This window comes from Syngnathus acus, chromosome 2 (assembly GCF_901709675.1).
Source record: "Syngnathus acus chromosome 2, fSynAcu1.2, whole genome shotgun sequence".
In the NCBI taxonomy this organism is placed as follows: domain Eukaryota; kingdom Metazoa; phylum Chordata; class Actinopteri; order Syngnathiformes; family Syngnathidae; genus Syngnathus; species Syngnathus acus.
The window spans coordinates 6,827,034-6,839,501 of NC_051088.1; the positions used below are offsets into that span (position 1 = coordinate 6,827,034).

Sequence of the window (12,468 nt, forward strand, 5' to 3'; positions counted from 1 at the left end):
CGCACAACCTGTGGATGCCATTGGACATTTATCTAGCAGCGCACGGTGTGCAGCGAGCCTTGAACCATGTGTCGTATGTCTCATGTTGTCAGGCAAGACCTTATGCCTGGTCCTCACAACTCTATGGGGCTTCACACCACGGCGGTACGCCTAAACAGCCTGGAGGAGCTCCATGTGTTCAGTATCTTGGTCACCTTCCCTATTGTGTCTAGCATCCCACACGCCCAACTTACTGGTCCCTATGGGCCTTGTTCTGTCTTGGATGACCTCTAGAATGACTACTGTGTGTACAACTCTCTCCCTCGTACCTACCACCAAATACCTCCCACCATGGCTGTTTTTAGAAGTCTGGACAACATCCTTGAAGGAAGTTGGGGGTGTAACATCATTATCTGTGTTATGTTTTTCATACCACCGCCATTTCAGTTTGTTTAGTTTTCCTATCTTCTCACTCTGCTTGTTATGGCTTTGTCTCCCCCTGCTTTTGTCATCCGTGCTACCCATTAATTTTGCCATTTTTGATCCTGCTTCGGCATCCTTTTGTTTGCCTTTTAGTTCATAATAAATACTTTAAAGATTTCATTGAGCTCCAGCTTTCCTTCACTGTTTCCCTGTACTAGGCTCTAACTGCTTTTGCATCATTACGAATGAGGACCTCAAAAGGTGACACATCATAGTTATGTGCCATACAATCCTGCCATAACTACGTAGATTTACAGTTTTATAGTTTTTTTTAATAAATAGACTTCTAATGAGTAAAAATTTAAAAATATACTTATTAGCATATTTATCCAAATTTCCCAATTATATTAAATGAAGGTAAATAGAATGTCTTCAGTAATTTTAGTTATTGTCGAGTAAAGCCGGCCACACAGGGCAATGGGAGCAAACTATTCGCATCATGCAATGCACTTGGTAGAAGGTGAATAGCATTGCAACAGCAGAAGAGTTTACAGCCAATCAAAATGCCAAGTTAATTGACATGACCATTCAAAAGAAACATTGGATTTATGGGTAACAAGCAAGATCAACCCATAGCAATACTGTTGCCCACAGCCTCTCAAATATATCTGGATGTTTGATCATCTCATTAAAACCTGATGACAAGATTGAAAAAAAATGCCCCTTTATCATTACCAAAACATATTCTATGTTGATCTTAAGCCACCAGCTTTCCTTTCTTCCCTCCATTTGCTATTTTTATATTGTCAAATGTCGTGACAACAACCAGGGCAAACCCTTTTTATCTTGAAAAATCATGCAATATTCTTCGTGTTTCAATAAACAATGAAGGTGACACTTCAAAACTTTGGTTCCTGATAAAAATGCCTTTTGAGGCTGGTTGGTAGGTGTGCAAGGGTCAGCAATTTGCTTTCAATTGTCCAGTTCCATCTAATTCAGCTCAGTATATGCGGGTGGCTTTTTTCTCTCATAAGCCTTCGAACATTGTCACCCACATGCTCAGCTCTGAAAATCCTTCTTTTTTGAATTGCTATGATGTCAGCTAGTTGCTTGAGATTGTCCCCAGCGGTAACAATATACAGCTGATGAAACCTCGCCACAAGCTTTCCAGTCTGTCAGGAGCCTTGAAGATAAAGCCAGTGATTAATAATGCAACAGAATACACTATGTAACATTTCTGATCTGTTAGTTACAATGCTATTTGCGTTCGTCATATTCTCCATGAATGTATACAAATAAGATCAACAAGCTATGCAGTATAGTCAGGGGGAAAAAAACCCCCACAGATACTGATGTTTCTGCAGAGAATTCACGAGTTTACGTGATAAGCACAAAGGCACACATTTTGATACATATGCCCACACATCATAATGTGTGTAGGCCTGTTCTAAATTTACCTCCATTTGTTATTCATGCACATAATCACTTGAAGTATCATTGTTACATTGGAGGTGGGGTTTCAACAAATATTGAAATAAAGCTTTTTAATCTGTTGACACGGTCTGCAAACTGGCAAACTTCCTGGGTTGTTTAATTGACATTAAAAGCACAAAGAGGTTTTATCCTCTGCTGCACAGTAGATAAAATGGCATGTGATATATCAAACCTGGATTCTATTATCTTTGCTCTTTTGTGTATTTGTATGCACCATCACTGGAATTATACTCAAAACAATACAAAAATTGTTGTTGGCAGTGTTCAGCTTTTCAGACAATATCTTATAGTTATTGCACAAAAGTGTCCAGACATGTTGAAGGGGTCTTTGCTGTATTTTTGGGATTGGATGGGGCAAATAACATTATATTGTCCGAAATTAATGTAGGGAAAAAATGGGTGCACTGCTCCTGTTTGTGCTCAACTAGTAGTTTGCTTGGCTAAAGATGACACAGTCAAAACCCAAATTGAGGTCTTTAGCATTCCTCAGTTGCAAAGAGAAGACAATGTCTTGAAAAGTTAGTGTATCTCTTTTTGCATTCCGGCAACTAGGTTTCAGTTGCCAGTCTGTTTGAATAGCACAATGAGCTGTTAGAACTAAATTTAGTTATATGTGACATGTATGTATATAGAATGTGAACAGGATTAGTTAAAGGAGCAGTGTGATGAATTTTGTCTTTTTTTTAATGTAGCCCAGCTAATTAGCAACAAACAGAAATTAAATAATAAGGAAGATGTTATAGTTACAAGTAAGCAAATTTCTGACTGATAATTTACTGGTATATTATTACTATAAATATTGATTGACAAAATGCTTTTGTAAGTAAAAGCAAGTAAAATTCCTAATTACGACTGTTCCCCAGAGTCCATGGAGGAATTTGGGTCCAATATCTAAGATTGTCATCCCTTAGCCTTGCTTAATGACAAGATGCATCAAATCCTCACCACCAGACAATCAAAAGCACACTCGAGTCAAGGTGATGCAAGTGCTCAAAGCAACTCTGAGTCTAAAACACAGACAGCTTCTACTTCGCAATCCTGCGACACGTCTTTTGAAGAACCGTCATGCTTGGGAGAATTTCAAAATCTAATGCAGAAAAGACCTTTCCTTCCTATCTGCATCACTATCACCTCTGATGTGCTCTGACTCACTAATGCCTAATCTACCTTCATTTGGATAGGATTATGAACACTGAGCAGATCGTGTTCTTATTTAGGTTTATATGCTCTAGGCTCCAGGCTGGTATTTGATGACTGTGAGAGTTTCTTTTCTGTTATGTTAGCAAAAACTAGAATACCTTAAATGATCAAAGATATCATTGCAAATTCTGTCCTGCGCAAATAATACAATTGTAGCTTGTGTTCTCATGACAGATTTGTACAATAGGTAAGCAATTAAAATGTCAATTTGTTGCATCAAGACTCCTCTGCAAAGCCAATTAAAAAGTGACTTGCACTGCAAAGCGCTGCAAATACATAAATTCTAGTCCATGAAAACGATCATTTTGGACAGAAGCATCTCACATGATTTCACACATTAGTGAAAATACCCAACAAACTCAAAGAAGCTTCTCATCTCTCAGTTGAGTTCTAAAAAATGTTTGGGGATTTATCAGACCGTGCTGTACCATAGTGGGCGCTGAGGTGGACTGGGGGCCTTTTCTTTTACCCTCCTCAGGCACGCCTGTCAATTTGGTGGCTGAAAGTAGAAAAAAATTGGGCCTGCTGTAAGGAGGTCTATTTTGTGCTGGAGGTGGTGTAATGCAATTTGGGTGAATTTGATCATGGTGCAGGCACACTCTGCTTCAGAGATGTGCGTTGGATTTGATCACATTTTAAAAATACGACAACAGTGTGAATCATTATAGAAATCAGCCTCATTGGCTGTGGCACAGCTTTGGGGGTGGGGAAGGGGTCATACATAGACACGAGGGATCGGATTGGAATGTGGCCTCCGAGTGCCCACTTTGTAGAGGTGATTTGTGATCGCCCTATCCATCTGCCATCATTCCTCTTATAAGCATATTTTCATCTTCTGCATGGACTCAAGCAATTCTTTTTAAGTTTCCACTTCCCCATCGGTCAGGAGGCTACTCAGCTGTGTTCATACCCACAACAGCGCAAACACACATTTTTCACTGCGCAGGTGTACAAAAATACTAAAATAAAGAAAACGCCACCCATGCATACATTTCCACCATGTTTTGTACTACACTTGTGATGGGTGCGGAAATAAAGCCCTAAGGTTTAAACGTAGGATTTATTTTTACCACAACCACACATACAGTATAAAATGTAATATCCTACATCCAACCCTGTCAGAAAGGCAAATAGTGTGCCTTCTTTCTTAAAGTGGTGGTCCACTTACTTTGATCCAGATCATACTCCTCCATGGTGCTGACAAAGTGAGGTCTGGAGTAGAAGTTGTGCGGTCCCGGCTGCTGAAGCCCCCCCAGGCTGAAGAGGCTTCGCTCATTTGTTACGCAGCAGGAAAAAGCCCTTCGGCTCGGTATGCAGGGGTAGCGTGTCCAGCTCTTCATTTCCAGGTCGAATGCCTCCAGCGCTGTCACTGGCATCTTTCCTTGACGACCACCTGGGAATGTCGAGGAAAGCCTTCAGCTTACTTCAAGGCTGGGATGCACAAAATTTAAATTTCTTGTAAAAAAATATACGATGGATGAGTCACACGAAATAGGATGGCGCACTAATCTTTTGGGAATTAATCATATGGAATTTAATGCATGTAACATTTGTATCAACTTCAAAACAGGTGGTTAATTTAATGTCGATCCAATTACCGTTCTTTCCATGTATAATGCGCAAAATGTAACTAATTTATTGTCCTAAAATCTGGGGTGCGCATTATACATGGGTACAATTTTTTTTGATTTTTTTCTCTTTTTCTTTTTTTTTGTGAAGAAAATCATGGTACAACAATTTTTGAAGAAAATCTTGTCACGGATGGTTCTTTACAACGTCACTTTCCTCTCTTTTCATTTTAACCTAACTGATCGCGGTGGTGCCTTTCTGGGCAGTCGGAGAAATCAACGCCAACAAAAAAAATACATCCAGCCTAGTTAAGAAATCACCAGAAAGATCACCATGACAATTGTGAATAATAAATAAATAATTATATATATTATATATATTATTATTATAATAATAAATAATTGTGATAAATAACTGGAACATCACTCAAATATTGGTGATCCCGTTGAGAGTCGCACATATTTCTTCGCTATCGAGTTTGCTACTGCATGTGCAGTGATACTGACCGGCAGAATAACATCCGGTTGTTCCCAAAGATGATCTTTTTTCTGAAATAATCTTATGGACTTAAGTAACCCGGCCGGGTCATACCAAAGACTATAAAAATGGGACCCATTGCCTCCCTGCTTGGCACTCAGCATTAAGGGTTGGAATTGGGGGGTTAGATCACCAAATGATTCCCGAGCGCGGCGCCGCTGCTGCTCACTGCTCCCCTCTCCCCCAGGGGATGGATCAAAATCACACGGGGATGGGTCAAATGCAGAGGACAAATTTCACCACACCCAGACGCGTGTGTGACGATCATTGGGACTTTAAAAAATAAAAATAAAAAAATAAATAAAAAAAAGTTTTTTAAAAAGTCAAACTTTGTACAGGCTTTTTTCCAGCGTCGACATGCCATTTTTAGGGTGCGTATTATACATGGGGGCGCATTATACATGGAAAAAAACGGTAGTTTACAGCCATGATAGTTGACATGTGAATTGACATTCAAAATTGACGATTTTCAATGAAAAACTAACGATCCATGCATTTTCTATACTGCCCGTCGTCATTAGGTGCGCTGGAGCCAATCCCAGCTGGCTCCCGGGCAAGAAGCGGAGTGCAATGTGGACAGCTGGTGGGTCATTCAAAACTAAATTCATTGTAGTAAATATAGCAATACCATAGAAAGGAAACACAAGTGACAGCCCCCAGGCTGGCGGTTTCTGAAGTGCTATAAAAAGGTAGAAAAGGCAAACTTGGCTGAGGATTTTCTAACACCACTAGCAGAATGCAAATGCTAAAAAAACAATGTTCACTTCTTTTAGTAACAGGACATCTCACATAACCACAAAGAAATATATTTGACTATGAATCTGTCTTTTATGGAACGGTAAACAAATTCACCACTGAATACTATTTAGAAGATAACCAGCATGTCGTGTTCCACACCCGCACCCATCTTGCACTGTTTAAGTCTATTTGGCACTTACAGTACAGCAAAGTGAAATGACAACGTCATCGGGAAGTAATTCAATTGGACAGAACTCAGGTTTTCTTGTACCCATTTTTTGCGTGTTGACAGAGAACAAAAAGGCTGTGTAATAAAAGGGAGAAGAGCTAAGAGGAGGAGTTCAAAGTCATACAAACATGCAAAGTGATGATCGAAAGAACAGAGAAAGGAGAGCTTGCGAATGAAAGACTGATATCAGCTAGAAAAGGAAACGATTGACTGCAAAAAGTGAGACGAGGGGGAAGGATTACAGTCAAAGACGTGATAGAATAATACCTCAAGATTACAATGGGAATGCTCCTTACAGTTGGATTGGAAATAGTCATGGCGGGTTTGATACTGTGTAATCACTGTTTCTTATACATTGCACATGAAAAAGGCGACACACTCATCCATTTTGGTTGAAGTCTATCCTGACAAAGCTGTTGCACAAGCGTGGGCATATTGCTGCTCTCCGTCAAGCGCTGCTCAACTCTTCAGAGGCCAGTCATGGCAGCAGACAATTTGAAGCGCAATTGCTGACATAAGCGCAGCTGCATCAATCTGCTGCACTCACTTACACTACTGCGTGACAATCACTTGTCCCACGTGTACTGTGATTTAAAACTAGGGATTAGCGGAAGAAACCTGTTAGTACATCTGCACTTGACAGCAAAACTCATCAATCCCACCCGAAATGAGGAATATAAAACAATATGAGTGGAAAGGAGACACTCTCAATTTATGGCTATAAGATCAAGGCTACAAGTGGCCAAAATGAGTTTCTTCCGCAGGGTGTCTGTGCTCTCCATTTAAGATAGTTGTGAGACAGCTTGAGGAAGTGGCTGGGTCGAAGCCAGTCTGGGCTTCCATGCTTAAGGGGCTGCTTCTGCAACCTGAGCGGAAGAGAAGGGATGGAGGACGGACGGATGTACAGACAGATGGACGGAAGTGTAGCATGACTTTTTATGTACAAAATTAGAGAAACATTGTAATGCCTGAATGAGCTGAATTTTGATAGAATTGAATAGAATGATGAAAAATTAATGTTCTGCCGTGGAAATGCGGTAAATGACAAGACAAAACTGAAGAATTCACTTAACATGCAACAAGCTACTGTGCGTCAACCTTTTGCTCTCTATCATCTATTTTATCTAAGTGTCAGATGTCCACTACTCCCTTAAAGACACGAGGTGAATTTTTATCCCTTGTGGGTCACCACACGGTCAAGTAAAATGTCAAGTTGAAGACAGATGTAAAATCATCAGTTTTTAAATGTTCATATAAGAACCGATCCCATACTAGTAATTTTCTACATTGTCCTTTAAATATATATAAATAGGTATATTGTGTTGTGACAAACATTACCTTGAAAAATGTTATCCATGTATTTTACTTGCTGACTTTGTTTACAGAATATCAATCACAGAGTAAGCAAGGAAATTTTCATAGATACTTTTTTGTGCTGATTCCGATTCAGCCCTTATTTTTTTTCTGAAGCTCATCAGAAATGTAATAATAATAATAATAATAATAATAGTTGTAGTAGTTGTGGTATATATTTAGTAATCAGAATCAGAATCAGCTTTATTGTCAATTCCTTCATGCTAGGACACACAAAGAAACCGAAATACCGTTCCCCCTATCCCACGGTGACGAGACACAGCACACGATTAACACACAAGTAAAACAACGGGGAGAGAGTTCAGGACCCCAACAGCCCGGAGATCACAAACTTCGCCAGTGGCGAGCAGTGCTGGCATCCCACAACAAAGTCTCGGCACCATTCTTCACGGATGTAGACGCACAGTCCACCTCCACGCGATGTTCCCCCTCGTACAATGGCCCGGTCCGCCCGATAGCGCGCCATCCGCTCCAGACGCACAGCAGCTACGCACTGTCCGGTCCGCAGAACTCAGCAGGCATGTTGATGTCCAGCGATCGAACGTCCGCCAGAAGAATGGAAGGCACGGCCGGGCGAGCTGGGGTGGCCGCCAGCCAGGCCCGGACGCCCAACCGGGGGAAGAACAGCAGGCGAGTCCGGCGACGCTCCAGGACGGCGCAGACCGAGCGCCTTTAATGTCCCCGAATTGACTGGTTTCAGCAAAAGGTGGACTTTTTGTGAAATGTCAGTTATAAATTAGGAATGGTAAAATCCGTATTGCGCAAACAAGAAAAAAAAAATCAAAAAGTTTATGAGCTCTATAAAAAAAAAAAGTTGTCATTTTTGGAATCAGTTTCAAGAATACATTTAAGGAGAGGCGTTACAGAGAAAGTTCCTACCCATGATGTAGATTTTGTTTCCTTTTACGAAGGGGATAGCTCCATATCGCGGTGTCGGCATTGAAGTCAGCGGCTGCCATTGATCCTTTTCTGCCTCATAAACTCTCACCAGGGCCTGCGGTGTGATGTCCGCCCCCATTCCCCCCAATGCGTACACCTTGCCATCTGCAGGGAAACAGAAATAGTAAGGGGCAGTGATTTGTAAAAGCAAAAACTTCGAGTGAGAAAGTAATGCATCATGGAGAAATGAAACACCAATGTTTTTAATCAATAGGAATAACTGCTAAAACAGAGGCTGCCATCAATGAAACCAAAACTATGAAATGCATTCACAACTTCCTTCCTATGATCACATTTCTGTTTGTCGGTTGGTTATCATTGGATTGTCTATGCTTTGCTTTTACGTAAGTGAAGAAGTTGAATAAGTGCTTCTCGTCTTTTACACGAGTAACAAAGCAAGCACTTTTTTCCACTAACTCACGGCAGTTTTCTCCCATATGATAATAAATATAGTTAAAAGGCCACTAATAAAGTGTTCAAGTCCAGAACAGAAACTTTAGTAGTCAAGTATAAATTCTTCTGGCCCCCCATGGCTATAATCCATGTCATATCCGGTACTGCCCTTATGACTCATTACCTTATTTCTAGCATAGACGATTAGGGATACTAGGGAAACGTAAAAATGCTCCAGTACTGCAGTGTCAGTAATCATTAAGACTTAAATAGAAGGAGAGCCATATGCTGAGTGAGTAAATCTGGTAAGCCTGTTGAAGAAATGCAAGGCCGGAAAATCGAAGGGGTGGACTGGAAGGAAGGGAGGATTGAGCATGGGGTGAAAAACAGGAGATTGCAGCGTTCCAGATTAGCGGTCCATTAGTGTTTGGAGAGTTGTGACTGTCCAACTGCGAGAAAGAGAGTCACTGAGGGACAGAGGGGATGGCTGCTCAGTCACGCAAACGGATGACACAACCACCAAGCTGTGGTTCAAGCTGTGAAAAATTCAACACTAATAAATCTGTCACTCACCATGAGTGCGATCACCGCAAAAATGTGCATTTATTACTGAGCAGTTTCTCCCCAGTGTAAGACAATAAAATTAACAGCTCACTTTGTTTCATGGCACTCTCGACATGGAAAGGATGCTTGCATGTGATGCAAGCTAGGAATTGAAGAAACTGCCATTCTTTGTTCAGAAAACCTTTTAGAGACTTTTAGTTGTTCACTACTCAAAAGGGAGTTGAGGGGCTGAGGAGACCATCATTTCAAAAGGATACACTTTAGGTCGTAGCCTGTAATAAGCATTCTATAAAGAGCATCAGGTGCATTGCACTCTGCATTTTACATGAGTTGTATTTCAAGCTGAGGATGATGAATTTGTTCTTTTTGTTTATTACCAAAAGTAAAACAAGTCCAGAAACAAAAACTGGTCATGAAAGACTACAGGGCTCTATTTTTTAGACAGTGCATCTGCGTCAGAGCACAAATGCTGACAGATTCAGATTTTTGTGCAAGTGTAAGGCATTTCCCGATTTGGCAGACCATTTGACGCCAAGCTGGGTGTGCCCCTTTGGAGATTTGCCTGGCAGAGTGACAGTTTGGTGGCAGAAAGTCAATCTAAACTTTAGTCAGATCACGTCTATGTGTGCAAGGTAAAAAGCTGGTCTAGCAATTTTTATTATTTTTATCGGGGTGAAGGCAAACAGATATTCCATCCATCCATCCATTCTCTATACCGCTTGTCCCCACGGGGGTCGCAGGCGTGCGTGAGCCTGTCCCAGCAGTCATCGGGCAGTAGGCGGAGGACACCCTGAACCGGTTGCCAGTCAATCGCAGGGCACACAGAGACGAACAACTATCCACACTTGCACTCACACCTAGGGGCAATTTGGAGTGCTCAATTGGCCTACCAAGCATGTTTTTGGGATGTGGGAGGATACCGGAGTGGCCGGAAAAAACCCACGCGGGCACGGGGAGAACATGCAAACTCCTCACAGGGAGGGCCAGAGGTTGAATCAAACCCACACCCTCCTAACTGTGAGGGTTAGGCTCGGTTTAACAATGGTTAGCACGTCCGCATACAGATATTGACATTATATATTATTATTATTATCATTATTATTATCATTTCTATTTTTATAATAAGTAGAAGTAACCAGCTCAGTGGCCTAGTGGTAGAGTGTCCGCCCTGAGACTGGAAGGTTGTGGGTTCAAACCCCGGCCGGGTCATACCAAAGACTATAAAAATGGGACCCATTGCCTCCCTGCTTGGCACTCAGCATTAAGGGTTGGAATTGGGGGGTTAGATCACCAACTGATTCCCGAGCGCGGCACCGCTGCTGCTCACTGCTCCCCTCTCCCCCAGGGGATGGATTAAAATCACACGGGGATGGGTTAAATGCAGAGGACAAATTTCACCACACCCAGGTGTGTGTGTGACGATCATTGGGACAAAAAAAAAAGAAAAAAAAAAAGTAGTACAGTTGTAGCCATTAGGGGTGTAAATCGCGATACACGATTTTTGTCACGATACGATATATCGATACAAAGAACCACGATACGATATTTGCCGATATCTTAAAGCCTGCTGTGATTCATTCACGATACATCACGATATAGTGTTCCACGATCGATATTTTTATTTTTTAAATAAAAAATATAGAACAATATCCTGATTTATAACAATTCATACGCAAAATCAACAAGGTACTGCAAACTTTTTATTTAGGAAATTACAAGAGTATTGTAGTATACAAAGTGCTTATTTTAACACTGAACTTTATCAAATTCCTATATTTTTTCTCATATAAGTAAAGAAAAATGAATATTCTTTCTTTTTTTGTAATACCATTAACTTTAAAGTGCATTACTGAACTTTTTATTTACAATAATTTTAATTGTCCGTTGAGCCATCTTTTCTTTGGAATCCAAAGTGCTTCCAAACGAATGTCTTGAAGCCCAAAGGGGAGCGAATTTCCTCGTCTTCTTGGACACTAGCCATAGCACCAGCCCAGGAGCCGCGTAGTTGTCGGCTCCCCTTTCACGTGCCTGCTCTGCTCACAACACAGCACGCCGCGTACTGCTCCCGGAAAGAGGAAGCAAACAACAATGAACTGGATTTCAAAATAAAGTCGCGTCTAATGTCCGAGGTCAAACACGGCGATATAAATCGATGTTTACGTTTAGCATCGATGCCAATAAATCGTAGAGCATTATATCGATTAATCGATGTGTATCGATGAATCGTTACACCCCTAGTAGCCATCCACCTATTCTATGTGCCACGTTTTCTTTCCTTTTCGAGTGCTGGAGCTGATGCCAGCTGATTTTTGGCAAGAGATGGCTTACACGCTGAACATCAGATGCAGGGCACAAATAAGTTGCACAAAAATAAACCATTCACATTCACAGCCCTACCTATGGACAATGGTCTAAAGTCATGATGGTCCTCTATGGGCAACTGTAACGTTCACGTGGCCTGCGACAAAAGATAAGTTTGACACCCTGACCTAGAGGTTCCACGATACTGTATAATAATGTATTATATTACACTATTAGAATTATCTTACTAGTATAATCTAACAACACTGAATTATTATGTTTGAATTATCAACAAATGAAAATGCCTGACATTCAAACTGCCACAGTTATCCACATAAAAGTCTCAGTAAGTCTCAGTCTGTGTGTGTGTCCGCTCCTGTTCTGGCCCAGCCTTGGTTTAATCATGTGCAATCTTCTCTAATTAAGCAAAGCGGGCTCTATTCTTTGCACATCACCCAGGGAGTCACCATGGTAACCGCAGCGTAACCTACACACTTATTATGGTGTGGCTGTTTGACGTCATAGTGCCTGGCGACCAAATGCGTTATCACCAAGAGGCAGACCAGTGAGTCATAGCAAAGTGTACATGTGAAGCTTTCTATTTTGTGATGTTGCGTCCTCTCTAACGCTGCACTTGAGACGACTCGATCCAATGCTTTGATCCCTCCACATCTTTCATCCGTGGCATCCCACTATTGTCTTTTCGCACCCTCCATCATCTCCTTTCG

At 41.3% G+C, this 12,468-nt stretch overlaps 1 protein-coding gene across 1 annotated transcript in view; it reads right to left on the reverse strand.

Moving 5' to 3' along the window:
• LOC119136723 (kelch domain-containing protein 8B-like) overlaps nucleotides 1–12,468 on the reverse strand; it is a 66,178-nt gene that overhangs the window by 18,015 nt on the left and 35,695 nt on the right. The window contains exons 4-5 of the mRNA XM_037275427.1: nucleotides 8,423–8,587; nucleotides 4,265–4,489 (exon numbers count right to left, since the gene is read on the reverse strand). Of these exons, the coding sequence (XP_037131322.1) occupies nucleotides 4,265–4,489; nucleotides 8,423–8,587 (390 nt within the window). The remainder of the gene's footprint in view (nucleotides 1–4,264; nucleotides 4,490–8,422; nucleotides 8,588–12,468) is intronic.